Source organism: Chelmon rostratus, chromosome 21 (genome assembly GCF_017976325.1).
Source record: "Chelmon rostratus isolate fCheRos1 chromosome 21, fCheRos1.pri, whole genome shotgun sequence".
Taxonomy (NCBI): domain Eukaryota; kingdom Metazoa; phylum Chordata; class Actinopteri; order Chaetodontiformes; family Chaetodontidae; genus Chelmon; species Chelmon rostratus.
The window spans coordinates 3,790,705-3,807,077 of record NC_055678.1 but is presented as its reverse complement, the minus strand read 5'-3'; the positions used below and the strand labels follow the sequence as shown (position 1 = coordinate 3,807,077).

Genomic DNA, 16,373 nt, shown 5'->3' with positions numbered 1-16,373 from the left:
TAATGCAGCAATTTGAGAAGTAACCCAGATAATAGTATTTCATGTGGGCAATTCATTGAACAATCCTTTCAACCTTATCACTGAATACTATTGACCTGACGCCATGAAAGCTTCTGATTGGCTGGCAGATGTTAAAGGTGTGACCTTCTAATTGGCTGGCAGATTTAAAGGCAAGACCTACTGTTTGGCTGGCATATTTAAAGGTTGGAGCTTCTGATTGGCTGGCAGATTCAAAGGTTGGAGCTTCTTATTGGCTGGCAGATTTAAAGATTGGAGCTTCTGACTGGCTGGCAGATGTTAAAGGTTGGAGCTTCTGGTTGGCTGGCAGATTTAAAGATTGGAGCTTCTGACTGGCTGGCAGATTTAAAGATTGGAGCTTCTGACTGGCTGGCAGATGTTAAAGGTTGGAGCTTCTGGTTGGCTGGCAGATGTTAAAGGTTGGAGCTTCTGATTGGCTGGCAGATTTAAAGGTTGGAGCTTCTGATTGGCTGGTACATTTAAAGGCTGGAGCTCCTGATTGGTTGGCAGATTCAAAGGTTGGAGCTCCTAATTGGCTGGTAGATTCAAATGTTGGAGCTTCTGATTGGCTGTGAGTGACTTTCTCTGGTGCAGTGAAAGTTTTTCACTTTCAAGCTAACGAGATGACAGAAACGCCTGAAAGTCGCTGAGCTGACAGGAAAGATTCTGACTGACGGACTGATATTAAAACGTCTCCTGACAGGACATCTGTCTGTGGAGAACATTGTCTCTGAGCTGCTGGACCCTGGCGAGGATCATGATCCTGTTATAAACTCAGAGTCCAGATGTTCCTCAGACAGATGTGCTGTGTTAATCAAACAGACTCGCCATGCTGAGGTGGCTGAAAGGTGACGTGTTGGTGGAGGTTGTTTCTGCATCATAACAGAGCCACCGAGGTCAGTCGTGAACATGGCGAAGCTGCGATTAACATGAGGAAGATGGTGATGAGTCCTGCAAAAAATTGTACTTTCATTTTTCTTTTTTATGCTTTATTGTTTTGACTGTTGTTTAAATTGTGTTTTCATTAGTAAAGAACTTACAGCCGCATTTTCTGTACGAAAGGTGATATAAATAAAGTCTTTTCTTTATATTGTTGTTGTTGTTGCTGAACTTATTATACTGAGAGGTGTCTGATGACCAGCATGATTCAGATTAAAATGCTGAACTGATAAATACACAAATTTATGATCTGACAGAAGGTTTAACTTCCTCCTCCTACGGCAGACAGACAGGGTCAAACAGAGCGACAGGGATATTCAGACTTTGACATTTTACTGCTAAACAACTTAATGTCAGCTGTCAATCACTGCTGCTCACACACACACACACACACACACACATGCACACACACACACACGCACACAGGTTTTTCCAGGCCTGGGGAGCCTTGTCCTGGATTTCCAGACTCTGTGATGCAGAGGGGAGAGATGGAGGAGGAGGAGATAATTAAATTAGATAATGAGGAGTCCATCATTGCTCTCTCTTCATCTTACAGTAAATGAAAACAGACAACTCCTCCTCCTCCTGTTCAGTGAGGAGGAGGAGGAGCAGGTTATCAACGGTGTTAAAGTAAAAGTGTGTTGCTGTATTTCCATCTGCAGATTCCACCCAACACTGAAGGTACCAACAAGCACTGAGTGTGTACCACGACCTGAAACATCATCTTCATCATTGCTGTCCACAAACTATTAAACACATCAACGAGCCAATAAGTTCCGTCATCACCATGAACACACACACTGTTTGTTAGTTTATTCTGACTCAGTTCCACACACACCGTCCTGCTGCCACAAACACTCACTACAGAAAATGTGGATTAATCCGCTGCTGAAAATAGTCCCAACAGATGCACTATTTCCTCCTGTTTGTTGTGAGCAGCTGTTCAGCTCAGTTCAGTTGGAGGACCTGAGTTAACAGAATATATGTTTGATGGTTTGTTGGTGAATAAATAAATGAACATGTGACATATTGTAAACTGAAAGTCTTAAGAGCCAATCAGAGAACCTAGAGGAACCTCACCTGGTCTCAGCACAGCTTCCTAATGATCTTGTTAACCTGTTATTGTCAAACCAATCACCTGCCATTTAGCTGACAGACAGGAAGTAATTTCACTGAACAGGAAGGGTTTTCTGGTTTCTTCTTCCTGTCTGGTCTTTAGATGATGGCGCTAATTTACATATTTAATTAACCTCATTTGCATTTGTAATTAAGTACTGCTCATCCAGCTGAGCTGCCTCCTCTCTGTCTGAGGTTTCACATTACAGCCTCAGGCTCTGACCAATCACATGCTTCTCCTGTGTGAGAACCAATCAAATATCAGCTGAGTCTTACTCTCTGAGAGTTTTATTCTTATTAAAGACGGTTCTCGTTAAGTCCTTCTTGCTCTCGTTAAGACAGATTTCTCATTAAGTCTTTTCTCGTTAAGACTCAGCTGATGGACGGAACCAGGAAAGAAGATGAAAGGAAATTTTAAAAAATGTCAAAGTTTAATTTGCTGCAGTCGACACAGAGATATTAACTTAAAGGAATCTCCTCAACCAGCAACATCAGCAACTTCTGACTGTTTTAATACAGCTGAGGAGCAGCAACAGCAACATGGAGGCAACCAGGCTGACCCATACAGACAGACAGACAGACAGAGAGAGACACAGAGCGAGAGCAATATACAGATAGACAGGCAGAGAGACAGAGACAGAGACAGACAGACAGACAGAGAGCAATATACAGATAGACAGGCAGAGAGACAGAGACAGAAGGACGAAAGACAGACAGACAGACAGACAGACAGACAGACAGAGAGACAGCAATATACACATAGACAGGGAGAGAGACAGAGACAGACGGACGGAAGACAGACAGGCAGAAATAGACAGACAGAGTGAGAGAGATAAAGAGAGAGACATCCAGACAGACAGACAGACAGAGACATACAGACAGACAGACAGACGGACAGACAGACAGACAGACAGAGAGAGAGAGACACAGAGAGAGACATACAGACAGACAGCTCATCATATTCTTGTTTCTCTGAGGAAGCAACAATGAAAAACTTCAGCAAACACCTGAGCTGAAGGTAACGTCAATGACATCATCAGAGGAGGTGAGACACACATTGTTCAATCAGCTCGTTAACAGACGCCTTGTTAAGAGCTCATTAACAGAAACAACAATAAACAAACAGATGAAGCAAACCAACACAAAGCTGTCAATCAAATTTTGTGTGTGTGTGTGTGACAGAGAGAGAGAGAGAGAGAGAGAGAGAGAGAGACCTTTGTAGTTAATTAGGCCATCTGATGCAATGAAAAGCTGTATCCTGAAATACCAACAGTGTGTGTGTAAAGAGCAGCGATAAAAAAAACACACACGTTTCTTCTTTTAAAAATCGTAAATCAATAGTGTTCTGTCGCCACCGGCAACGCTTACTGACGATCAATACATACACACACACACACACACAAGGAAGCACCTGTTAAATACCAATTAGAGGGAGGAGATTTATTTCATTCTGCCTTCTTCCCCCCTCCTTCTCCTCCTGTCCTCCTTTCTTTTCCTCCCCTCTCTCAATCTGTCAGTCTTTTTCTTCACTGCTCCTTCTCTCCTCATCACTAGTGATGGAGGAAAAAGGAGAAAAAAGGAGTGGAGGAGAAGGCAAAACAAAGACAGGAGGAGGTGTCAAGGAGGAGCAGGGGAGGAGGAAGAGGAGGAGGAGGATCAGTCTGTGAGGTTAAAGAGGAGAGGAGAGATTTGGTTGTAAAGTCAGTGTGTGTCTCTTCCATCAGAGTGTCTGATGTCTAATGATGAACAAGACGATCAATACATCACCTCTAACGCCTCACACTCACACACTCACACACACACGCACACACGCACACGCACACGCACACACACACGCACACACACACACACCCGCACGCACACACACACACACACAGCTCTGATCTGTGCAGACAGATTCTGCAGTTTTCGTTACCTGAGTCAAGGCTGTAAGGATTCAGGGTATTGTATCGTGTTCAGGTTGTGAAAAAGAACCTAAAGAAACCCAAAGATCTTGAAGAACCTGAAGAATCTAAAGAACCCGAAGAACAGCCCAGCATGAATGTGGGCATGTGGGCAACTGCAAACCAGTTTGACAGCTGTGATCCTGTGCCGTGAGGATACCCCTGTGCCGAGTAACTCCTGATAGGCCTTCCACCTGGAGGAGCCAGAGTGGTTCAGACCTCGTCTATGAACCAGGATCTTCAGGATCTTTTGACCTTGTCAGGACACCGGGGCCCACTGATGGATCATCAGGATCAGACACTTCAGTGAAGCATTACTGCGATGACTGATCTCCAATTCCAATCCGTTCCACTGCTTTTACTGAGAAATACCTTCATCACATCACTGTCCAGATCAGTCAGAAGTAACTGCTCCACACCGACAGTGACTGCATCTACACTTTCATTTCTACTGACGATGTGATTAGAAGTATTGATGATTGAACATCAACCAAAGGATGCTTTCAAAACATCTCCGTCAATAAGAACAGAGAGATATTAAAGCTTAAATGTTTTAGAGCTGCAAGTAATTATTATTCTTATTACTAATTACTTTTTTCAAATGATTTGTTTTGTCAGATCCAAAATCCAAAAAGACTGTTTGACTAATCCTGCCATCACTAACATATTCACTATGCACACAGTCTGTGTTGGACTGGAATTATCATGAATGCCATAACATTCATCAACAGTTTTAATAATTAAATGTAGGATGTTTCATTTATATGAAATATAATCTGATGTGTTTGTGTTCCTGTAAACTCTGATCGTTGTGTTTGAGCAGTGCAACAGCAGCAGACGGTGTGTTCAGGGTCACACTCCTCATTCTGTGACTGTTTCCCAGGAAGAGAAAAATATTCAGCTACACTTCATCTCTCCATTGACTCCCATGCATTCATACATTTAACATTTAGCCGGCCGGGGGCCCTCTGGGGGCCCCAAACATTATTCTGCTGTCAGTCACCCTGAAACACGGCCAGTAATGAGATTCCATCCAAAACCAACCTGCAGCATGAGAGGGAAATCACACCTACGCCCTCTAAATGATTGACAGCACGTCGTCCTCCCATAATCCCACGCTGCAGACACCAGAGACGCTCGCAGACAGTAGATTGTAACCCCCCAAAAAAATTCTCACATCTGGTATTCAGAGCGAGAGCGTGAAAAGATGAGAGCTGGTCCACCATCACCATCATCATCATCAGCTCCAAACAGGCAGAGGAGACGGGAGATCGAGCCGAAAAGACCGAATCAAGCCTCACCTGTGAGGAATTTATGAGTTTAAAGACAGAAAGACGTAAACGAGAGCGAAGATCATCATGTTGAAACATTCTCACAGGCGCTGCTCAGAGGGGAGATCGTCCCATCACGATTGACCCTCAAAGGCTTCTGTCTTTACGCAGAACAAAGAACCTGAAACACCACAGCGCAGAGGCTCAACCTGTGGGCCGGGACCCTTCAGGAGGCCGCCAGGGAAGTTAAAAAGCAGCCTTTGCAGCTCAGTCAGTGAAAAATCACTTTGTTGAAACTTCAGGTAGTCACAAACTTCTTTCCCCTGAACCACGACGGTGCTAACGATGAGCGGCTAACGTTGTTCGCGGCGGACTGCAGCGTTAAAAAATAATTTCACTTTGGAGAAACCAGCCCGAAAGACAAAGTGTGTTCAGAGACCGGAGACTAAATGAGTGGGAATCATCTTTCCAGAAAACAAGCTGAAAAGGAAGTAAAAGCAAGAAATGTGTCAGGATGCTGCACAAAAGCCTGAAAACAGGAAGCGGCTCCTGCAGCTCTGGCTATGACCATGTTTGAACACCTGACACCTGCATTAGTGTGTGAAAATAAAAAAAAAATCATTTTTTTGTTTTCTGAATTAGGATTTAAATCAACATAACAAAGAAAAGTCTGTAATGATAATGTCTCTTCACTTAATGAACAAATCTGTAAATCGTTGACGGACAATATTTACTTTGTTTTCCTTCAATATATGAAAACTAGATCCTGATGAAGGTGTTCGAGATCACCGTTATCGTCCCACAACGAGGAACGGTTATGCAGCAAAGGTTCATATAATGACTGAATACGAGAGGACATCGCCTATAAATCTCAGGAGTAGTGCAGAGAAATGGAAATTCATATGCAGAAGTTTTACTGCTGCGTTTGAAACCTCTCAGAGCAGATTCATGTGTCGTCTCGGTTCAGGTTTGTTTAGTTCAGACTTTCATTAACGGTTAGATAAAGATGGTGTTCGTGGTTAAAAGACGGCAACATGAACTGCTGCTGGTCAACAGGACGTCCTCGTCCAGCCGTCCTCTGACCTCCAGCTTCCACCCAAACAGGATACATACTATAAATACAGCTTGTTTGTAGAGAGACAAGCTGCTTCGTCAGCGTCACCAACTCTTAAACAGGTTTAATTGTTTCCAGTGGCTTCATGAAGAGAAGTCAGTGAATTCATTCACGCTGCTGCTCCACGTCAGGAAAGTGGCTTTAATACAAGAGAGCGGTCTGAATGTAAAACACTGGCAGGTCTGAGTGTGTTTGAATCAGAGTGTTTGTGCTCTCAGCAGCAGAGTCTGACCCTGACATGTTTCCTGTTCACTGGACGCCGCCGAAAACACAGGAGACCTTCCCATCATGCATTTCAGCAGGCAGGGGGAGAAAAAAGAGCCGCTGTAATATCACCACTTCTCTTTTCAAAAGGCTGCAGCAGTCACATCCATCCCTCCATCCATCCCTCCACCCACCTCCCCTCCTCCCTCCACAGCCCCAGAGAAGAGAGGAGGAAAAGGGGGAGGGAGGAATGAGATTAATACTCAGGGGGAGGACGAGAGGAGAGGAGGAGGGGTGAAGAGAGGAGGAGGGGGAGGTGAAAAGAGGAGAGGAGAGCGTATGATTCCTCCTGGGAGAGAAGAGAGGAGGGGAGGGGGAGGGGGGGGGACGCAGCAGGGAGGAGGGGGAGGAAAATACGAGATGAGAAGGAGGAAGGAGGGAAGGAGCAGCCTCACTCGGACCAGTTCAACACATTTTTCTGTTGGAACTGGATGAGTCTTTGTTGTTGGAGCTGCAGCTTCACCTGCTCATTAACTGCAGCATCTCCACCTACAGACCAGGTGACACACCTCCACCTTTAACATTAACCAGACTACAGACCAGGTGACACACCTCCACCTTTAACATTAACCAGACTACAGACCAGGTGACACACCTCCACCTTTAACATTAACCAGACTACAGACCAGGTGACACACCCCCACCTTTAACATTAACCAGACTACAGACCAGGTGACACACCTCCACCTTTAACATTAACCAGACTACAGACCAGGTGACACACCTCCACCTTTAACATTAACCAGACTACAGACCAGGTGACACACCCCCACCTTTAACATTAACCAGACTACAGACCAGGTGACACACCTCCACCTTTAACATTAACCAGACTACAGACCAGGTGACACACCTCCACCTTTAACATTAACCAGACTACAGACCAGGTGACACACCTCCACCTTTAACATTAATCAGACTGAACAGACCAGGTGACACACCTCCACCTTTAACATTAACCAGTCTGTACAGACCAGGTGACACACCTCCACCTTTGACATTAACCAGTCTGTACAGACCAGGTGACACACCTCCACCTTTAACATTAACCAGACTACAGACCAGGTGACACACCTCCACCTTTAACATTAACCAGACTGAACAGACCAGGTGACACACCTCCACCTTTGACATTAACCAGTCTGTACAGACCAGGTGACACACCTCCACCTTTAACATTAACCAGACTACAGACCAGGTGACACACCTCCACCTTTAACATGAACCGGACCGTACAGACCAGGTGACACACCTCCACCTTTAACATTAACCAGACTGTACAGACCAGGTGACACACCTCCACCTTTAACATGAACCAGACTACAGACCAGGTGACACACCTCCACCTTTAACATTAACCAGACTGTACAGACCAGGTGAAACACCTCCACCTTTAACATTAATCAGACTGTACAGACCAGGTGACACACCTCCACCTTTAACATTAACCAGTCTGTACAGACCAGGTGACACACCTCCACCTTTAACATGAACTGGACCGTACAGACCAGGTGCAGATAGACCGAGTTCTAAAAACAGGATGTCACTGTACATTATCCTGGTTTGTCAGAACCAAAGCTGACCAGCTCGAATCAGGTTGTTCCTGAACTGTTTTCTTTGTTTGTTGTTTGTTAAAGAACTTTTCAGAAGGAACACCTGAACCTGCTTCAGTCTTTTCTAAAGCTTTCTCAACACAGAAGTTAGCAACACCCACATCCTCATACTGAAACCACTGAAAAGTCAAAACAATTCTGATCCTTTTCGATATTTAACGCCATTTCCCATAATCCCACAGACCGTCATGACTTAAAGGTCACAGCTTGACGGAAGAGAGGAGGGAGTTGAAATGAGGAGCTGATGTATCTTTAAACATGGACAGTAAAGTCCAGCGACACGCTTCATGTGTTCAGAAAGAGATTGTACTGACTTACAGAGAACAGACAGGAAGTGACATGTATGACGAGCCCCGTTTGTTTCCTTTTTTAAATTGATTCTCTTTTGTGTTTGAAGTGCGTGTGATGGTTTGTGTGGTGCAGGTGTTTCAGGACTGATCACACCTGCTCAGATATTTTCTCTGTTTGTTGAACGTGTGAAGAGACTTCCTGTATCAGCTGTGACACTCAGTCTGAGTCCGTCAGGTGTCCACGGTGACGACAGTATCAGCACAGACACACTACGACGTCTTGATTTGAATTATAAACACACAGATTTATATGTCAGGTTTGAATTAAAATAACACACACACACACACACACACAGGCTGGGCAGGAGAAATATGTTGCTATTAAAATAATGTGTGTGTGAGAGAGCGTGAAATCCATTCAGTAGAGATCAACACACACTGCATGACAATATGTCTGTGTGTGTGTGTGTGTGTGTGTGTGTGTCACTATCTGTTACCTGTCGATGATGACGGGGTCTGACGGCGTCTCGTTTCTGTTTCCACAGCTCTTCTTATCACAGCAGCGACTGACAGAGACACAAAGACAGAATAATAAAAACTGTCAAAGCTTCTTTATTTATTCGTCTTTGCTCCTTATTTTTACAGTACATAATGCAGGTACTACAGTCATAGTACAGGTACCACAGTACATAGTACAGGCACTACATTACATAATACAGGTATTACAGTAAATAGTGCAGGTACTACAGACATAGTACAGGTACCACAGTACAAACAGTAGCACAGGTTAGAGCTTCACTCAGCATTGAGGAGGTCGGGTCTGGTGAGGTCCTGCTGTGTTACTGCAGGTCTGTATGATAGGAACACCTATGTAAATCCTCTATCAGCTCTGATCACCTGCTGCAGCATCATCACCACAAGAGGACCAGGTGTGATTGTACTTGGGTCTATCTGCATCAGGTGTGACTGCCCAAGTGTGCATTTGGAACAGGTATGAAAGGTTAATCTGGTTCAGTAGGGTTGACTTTGTCCAAGTGGCCGGCAGTACAGACACACTGAAATCAGAGGACCAGGCTGGTTCTTCTCTGGACTATTTGGATGAGGGTTGACAGTCTCATTAGGTCCTGCATCACTAGACCTGGTCCTCAGGTGTATCTGGACCAGGAGAGCCATACCTTGCATTTGAGGACCAGGTGAGACAGTCTAATCAGGTTGGGTAGGGTCACAGTCAGAGCTGGTGCCCAGGCCAGTTTTCCGTCACCTCGGCATGAAAACACCTTCTTGTTCTGCCATCAAGTTTGCGAAATAAAGTCTTGTTAAACTTTCAAAATAAAACCTGCTCCTCAGGTGACAGTTGCAGTTTGGTTTGGTTTAGAAACCAAAACTACTTGGTTAGTTTTATCACGGTTTGGCTTAAAATGACTACATTTGAATCAAATCCTGGTGTCCTGTGTGAGGGTCATGGGTGGTCCACAAACCAACCTGCACATACAAAGCGACCTTTGTTGTCATTTAAGCTACGTTCGTGCTTTGCTCTTGTCATTAGCGCCCCTTGCTGGAACTGTACCTGCATACACACGTGTAGTGAGTTCAGGCAGCTCTTCTGATCTGGTCCAGAACGCTGCACCTGTAGAGACCCCTTTAGTACAGTTTCAGTTTGAGTCGCAGTAGAACATGTTCTCACCTGCACATGATCTCATGTGTCAGCAGAACTCGACACATCTCTGGATTCTTATCCTGACCTTCATAGATGATGGCCTGAAATACACACACACGCACACACACACAGGTATAATGAGTTGTGTTCAGGTGTTTAGCACACCAGGTAAACACGGAGCAGTTTGCTGCAGCGACACATTGAACATGTCCGACTGTCTCGTCTGTAAAGCTGCAGGTCACATATGAAACCTGCTGTTTGAGTACATTAGTGCTTCCAGCCTCCGCTGGCAGCAGAAACAACTCAATTAAAGCCTCATTTCATTTGTCTCAATTATGAGTCATTATTAGCTATTAGCACGAGCGAGAGAGTGTGTTAGAAGTGAGCAGGCAGAACTGAGGGCAAACATTTGATCCTCTGAATGCTTTATTACAGCTGCAGCCTGCAGATATTCATATGAAACAGCTGGAACCAAACGCATGAAAAGCCTTTTTCACACAGAACAGATCACACGACGCAAACGACGCCTGACGGGCACGCTCGTTAAAACCTCACTAATTGAATGACTCGTTAGATTTAAATTCTTCAAGTGCCGTGCTGCTGATTTCCATTACTGTCACTGTACAACAGTGAGAGAGAGTGCTGACTGAACCGGTTTTTTATCAGTGTGTAACAAACCTACCAGTCTGCAGCCTTGCTAGCGCCACCTTCAGGCTGCAGAGTTCATCACAGCCACAATCTGAACAAGCATCCACATGATTTATCTGCTCTTAAGTCTGGCCAGTTTCAGATTTAACATGCTAAATTTGTCCTGACGGTGGCACTAGAGGAAAGATCATGGACTCGATAAACTCTAAAGGGTTCATCCTCTGGAGAGCAGGAAGTTGATCAGTAGATTTAACAGACATCAGGTCATGATTGTTGACATATTTCACTCTGGTTCAAAGTGTTGGATGAGCCGTCAAAAAGTTCTTTGGACCAATCGCATCTCTTAAAGTCGTCTCCAATCAAAAACGTGCTTTTCCTCCTGTTCCTCCAGGTGAGTGTTTCACTGAGCAGAGCGATGTATGAACAGAGTTTGATACCAAAGCCTGACCAGGTCCTGGTTCTGGTTGGAGGTCTTTATGGTTAAATACAGAAAAAGTCAACGCTGACTTGTTGTATGACTGTAAATTTCAGTCCAAACACACAGGAAGCAGTCAGTCTGCGGTCATGTGACAGCTGACATCAGCAGCCGCGTCACACAGCCTCCTCTTCATGTTCTCACTGAGGAAGAGGCGACTGCTGGTTCTTCAGGTGAACAGATGGTTGGAGCTTCAGTCCGTCTGTGATCAGAGATGCTGAGCTGCATCGCAGTTCTAATCTGTGGCGTCCCATCCAGGAGAGAGACGCCGGCGACATCATTTTAACTGCTCGTACAGCACCAGGAAACGCTTTTTTGTGTTTGTGTGTCGAGTCTGAAACATCGTATTTATTCGCACTGATCCAGAGTAACTCTGAAACAGCCGCAGAATAACACACACAACAACACTGATGAAATAAACAATGAGCTCATTATCTTCTGTTCTCGTTAGAAGATACAGCCACACTTCGCAGGCCCTCTAGTTTCCTGGATAACTGTTTTGATAACCGTCAATTCACTGATGATTAGCGCCAAGAATAAGAGAAAGAGAATAAGATTCAGAAAACAAATGTTTCATTGTGCAGAAACAGATCTTTGTGATCAATTCCTGCTGTCTCCGTGACATCCTTGACGGGTTTTTGTTAGGTTTCAGGAGCAGAGCATTTCGCCTGCCCGGTTTTGTTAACTTGCTCAGATTTTGCTGATTTGCTCATTTTTCCTTGACATTTGTGCTTCTGCCATGGGTAAGTGAGCTTTGTAGTGAAACAGTTTCTTTTATTGTCTGTTTTCATTGTGTTTTTTGTTGATGGGAGTCCGCACAGGGTGTTTTATTCTGAAAATGTACCAGATTCTCTACATCGCTCCCGTGTCTGACTTCCTGTCTGGCTCGACTGATGCATCGTCTGTCTGGCGCATCCCGGACGGAAGGCGGCCATTGGACTTTAGGGGTAAAGGCGTACCGGTGCCTTAGAAAGTGAAGTCGGGGGTCCCGACCAGACGTCTTCATGTGTTGAGTTGACCGTGAGAACAGGTTGTTTGTTCACACTGTGGTTGTAATGAATACTATTGACTGTAGGGGGCACTGCCAGCACCTCAAACTCTTGATCAATTCATTAGTTTATTAGAGAGCTTTCAGGTGTGTTCATTGTCTGTTATTTAGCATTTTTACGAGACGTTTTCTGACTTTTATGATAGTTTCAGGCTGCAGGTGGACATTTTTTAACTGACTCGTGTGTTTGGACACACATGTGAGCAAGTATGTCGAGTTCTGTTTGTACAGCTCAGGCTGACTAATGACTCTGCTGACAGTCCAGATCTGCTCAGTCTGGATTTCTAAGAGTATCAGAGAGCAGAGAATGATATAGGAGATACATCAGAAATATTTCAGAGCGAGTGAGGAAGAGGAGGAGGAGGAGGAGGAGGAGGGAAAAAAAACAACAAACTGTCAGAAAATGTTTCAGGTGTCAAAGAGAAGTTGGCCTGAAAGTGAGCGTGACAGCTCGGACTGCAGGTGGAAGCACATGCTCTTATTCTAAAGTGTCTCCCATACTGGTCTGTTAACCGTTAGTTATTGATCATCATGTGATCTGCAGATGATCAATATGATCAGACAGCTGATCGATCAAGTTTTCACTTCATTTAATTTGTGAGAGCAGCTGGAGTCTGAACCGATTATCCTCATTAAACACAATCACCTGCTAACCTGATAATCAATAATCATTAGTTTACCTGTTTGGTCATGGAATCGATCAGCCGGACATAGAGATCCTGCTCCGTCCTCACTCCTGAACACACACACACACACACACACACATGAACCATGATATTTCACAAACTGTTTGAAAATGTGATGAAAAGTTAAATGTACATTTGTGTCTTTTATTGTGATTCGTAAAACAAGCGCACCCACCGTTACTGTAGAGCAGCTGCAGCTTGTAATGAATCCCATTGTTGGTTTTCTCTCCGGTCGGCTCCTGAACACAAACAGACGAATCAGACTGAAGCTGACGGGTGCGTTTGGTTTCTAACACCAGTTAGAAGTCAGTCTGTGAGCTCGGGGTGCGTTTGGATTCGATGTGACCTGTGTGATCTCGTCTCAACTCAGCTCCACCCGGGCGCAGATGTGATTTAAATTGTAATGAAGCTGAAACTGAAGCATGTGAGGGTGCGTTTGGTTTGTGGAGAACAAACTGTTTTTATTACTCAGACCTGTCAACTTGACCTCAGGAGTGAGTTTGTTTTCCATCCAGGCTTCTCCCTGACTTTCTCCCTCTCTACTGAGTCCATGTGAAAAGGCACAAGTTCAGTGCATTAGACCGGTTAACACCGTGGTTAATCTGCAGCCGGTAACATGGCTGTTTTATGTCTATCGTCAGTTTTGTTCTACCAAAACTTGGTCTGTATGTTGGCTTTGTGTTTGGTCTCTGACCATGTGGTGTGTTTGGTTTGTGTCCTAGCTCCTCCCTCCTCTTCTCGCTCCGTATTCTCACCTTCTCCTTCTCCACAAAGTCGACATAGGTGGTGCGTTCGATCTCCACCGGCTGACCCTGCCGGTCGTACAGCGCCAACACGAAGTGGAAGAAGTTGGACTTCCTCAGATTGGACGGAGGCTGCTTCTCAAAGTGAGCACGGGCTAAACCCACCCCGCTGAGACAGACAGACAGACAGAGAGACAGACAGACAGAAGTATGAGAAGACGATCTGAACAACACAAAAACTCATGAATGTAGTCAGAGCTATTTTTTCTGTTTCTGTCCTGAAATCTGAGGTTTAAACACCTGGAAGCTACGACCAAATAACTAAAACTTCTGCTCTTTTTAGGCAAATATTTGACTAAAATTTAGCATTCAGCAGATCATTGACATAAATGACAGCGTTCGGGTGTTGGGAAGCAGTTTACAGAAAACATTACTAAACGATTCAATTAACCATGAACTTGCGACATTTCTAATTAATTTTCCAGAAAATTTCGGCAGACAAAGTCAGTGCAAAGTCACGAGTTATGTGAATTCACCGTTTGCGAGTTGATGCATCAGAAAATTCACCCAATGACTTCAAATGGAAAAGAAGAAAAAGAGACAACATGAAGCTGAACTTGAAGCTGAACTTGAGTTTTTGAAGGAAGTCAAACATGTTTTCGGTGGGTTGTGTTTCTGTCAGGGCGGTGACCCCGCCCACCACGTGTCTCTATAAAAACTCTTTTTCCGGTCACTGACTGTAAAACATGTTGAAACCACGTCTTAAGACGTTTACACCCTCTGAAAACATTTCAGTGTGTTCGTCCGTTCATTCGTCTCAGAGCAGGAAGACGTTTCTGGAGTTACGAGGTTTCCACATGACAGCAGCCAGGTTTTGTAAAGGCCATTTTACAGTTTTAAGTGTGAAAACCAGAAGACTGCTGGAACAAGAAACTCATTTCAACGTTTCACAGCTGATTTTACAGAATCAGGACACACGTCGTTTTCTGCTGCTGATGAAAAGATTCACATTTAAAATGAATTAAAAGAACTAAACAATCCCAAATTAACACATTAAAACCCTTCATGTGAGCTGAATGAGCTTAAATCAAACGCTCCTCAGAGGATCTCTCAGCACACGGAACACGTCATCAATTCATCAGTTTTCCTGACGTGCTTCAATCATGAAAAAGGCACAACGTGTTTCCTCGACAAGCCGAAGCTGAAAGTGAAAACGCCTGAAAGAGAAACGGCCCAGGATGAAACTAATCTGATCAGGAATAAATCAGGAAGCGCGAGTCCACCTTTAAACTCAACAACACCTTTTAATCACAACACGGTAACACAAGGTAAGAGTTCACTGAAGTGAAGGATCGGGAAGCCAAAATTCATAAAAACATGAGACTCTTCAGCGAGAGGCGCCACGAAGCTTCAGGCTTTAACCTCCACATGAATGAATCATGTTAACAACAACATGTGGAAACTTCAGGGAATATTCAAACAATAAAAAAATCACTTTAAATTCACACCAAACGCTCGATCACATGTTCCCGTCGAGCTCTATAAATATTCATCAGGAGAAGTCAAAGTGCGGCTTTGACCCCAGCTGCAAACACACTCACTCATTTTAATACCAGCTAAACATTTGGAACATTTCTGTTTTCATATTTTTGGTTGAATTTGAGCATAAAAAGCTTCGAGTGGCCAATGAGAAAAAAAATCTTCAGCTTCAGGATATTAAATGTGCGACTGATGAAAAGGATCTGCTGCAGACTGAAGGAAACTGAAGCGACGTGAACAGTTTTTTACTAAAGCAGGAAGTGAAGCTTTGTGACGATCTGACGGGATTTCACTTTTACAAACGTGTGAAATAAACTTTATGTGAGACGCTCAGAGAGAGCCGGCGTTCAGCAGATCCCCGGCTGGCTGCCGCTTTTCACTCCACACCATTTCTCTTTATTATGACGATTTTACAGACGTCAAAATGTGTTTTGTTTGTGATGTTTCCTGGACAGACGCTGTCACAGACGACACTTTGCATGACTCCGTTCTTCATTATCAACTTCAACATCTGAACATGTTTGAAAAATGTAAATTCACACGAGAGGATTCAGCTCATTCATCTGTTTGTGATGATCAGAATTAATGATCAGAAACTCTGAGCTGTGTTTGTCACTGCTGCTTTACGGGGACGTTCATTATCAAATTTCTGGTTTTAATAATGTGTCATGTGTGATAATATGAAATATCAGCTTTCCTTTGCAGCTCTGACACGCTGACGGACAGAAACACTTCCTGTTTATCATCGAATTAATTTCAGCAGAATTTTACTTTCGTGTGTTGAAAGTGTTTGCTGGTTAGAAATTTTCAGAGCTGATGCTGAAGCTGCAGCTGCGAGGCTCGGCGCCTCTGCCTCCCGACGCTCAGGTCGTTACACTCCACCGCCTCATCTCAACTATAACCAGAGAAATATTACGAATATGAAGGATTTCACAGATGTTCACGTGTGAATAATCATGTTTTCATCTGCTGCTCTGAGTGGGAACAATCTGGAAAATCTGCTCAGACC

General features: G+C 44.2%; 1 protein-coding gene across 6 annotated transcripts in view; it reads right to left on the bottom strand.

Moving 5' to 3' along the window:
• The window catches only part of LOC121624530 (transcription factor COE3-like), a 47,800-nt gene that overhangs the window by 30,061 nt on the left and 1,366 nt on the right, over positions 1 to 16,373 (bottom strand). For all 6 annotated transcript variants that reach the window (XM_041962271.1, XM_041962272.1, XM_041962274.1 and 3 more), the window contains exons 2-6: positions 13,838 to 13,994; positions 13,258 to 13,321; positions 13,077 to 13,132; positions 10,253 to 10,326; positions 9,066 to 9,134 (exon numbers count right to left, since the gene is read on the bottom strand). In XM_041962271.1, coding sequence (XP_041818205.1) covers positions 9,066 to 9,134; positions 10,253 to 10,326; positions 13,077 to 13,132; positions 13,258 to 13,321; positions 13,838 to 13,994 — 420 coding nt within the window. The remainder of the gene's footprint in view (positions 1 to 9,065; positions 9,135 to 10,252; positions 10,327 to 13,076; positions 13,133 to 13,257; positions 13,322 to 13,837; positions 13,995 to 16,373) is intronic.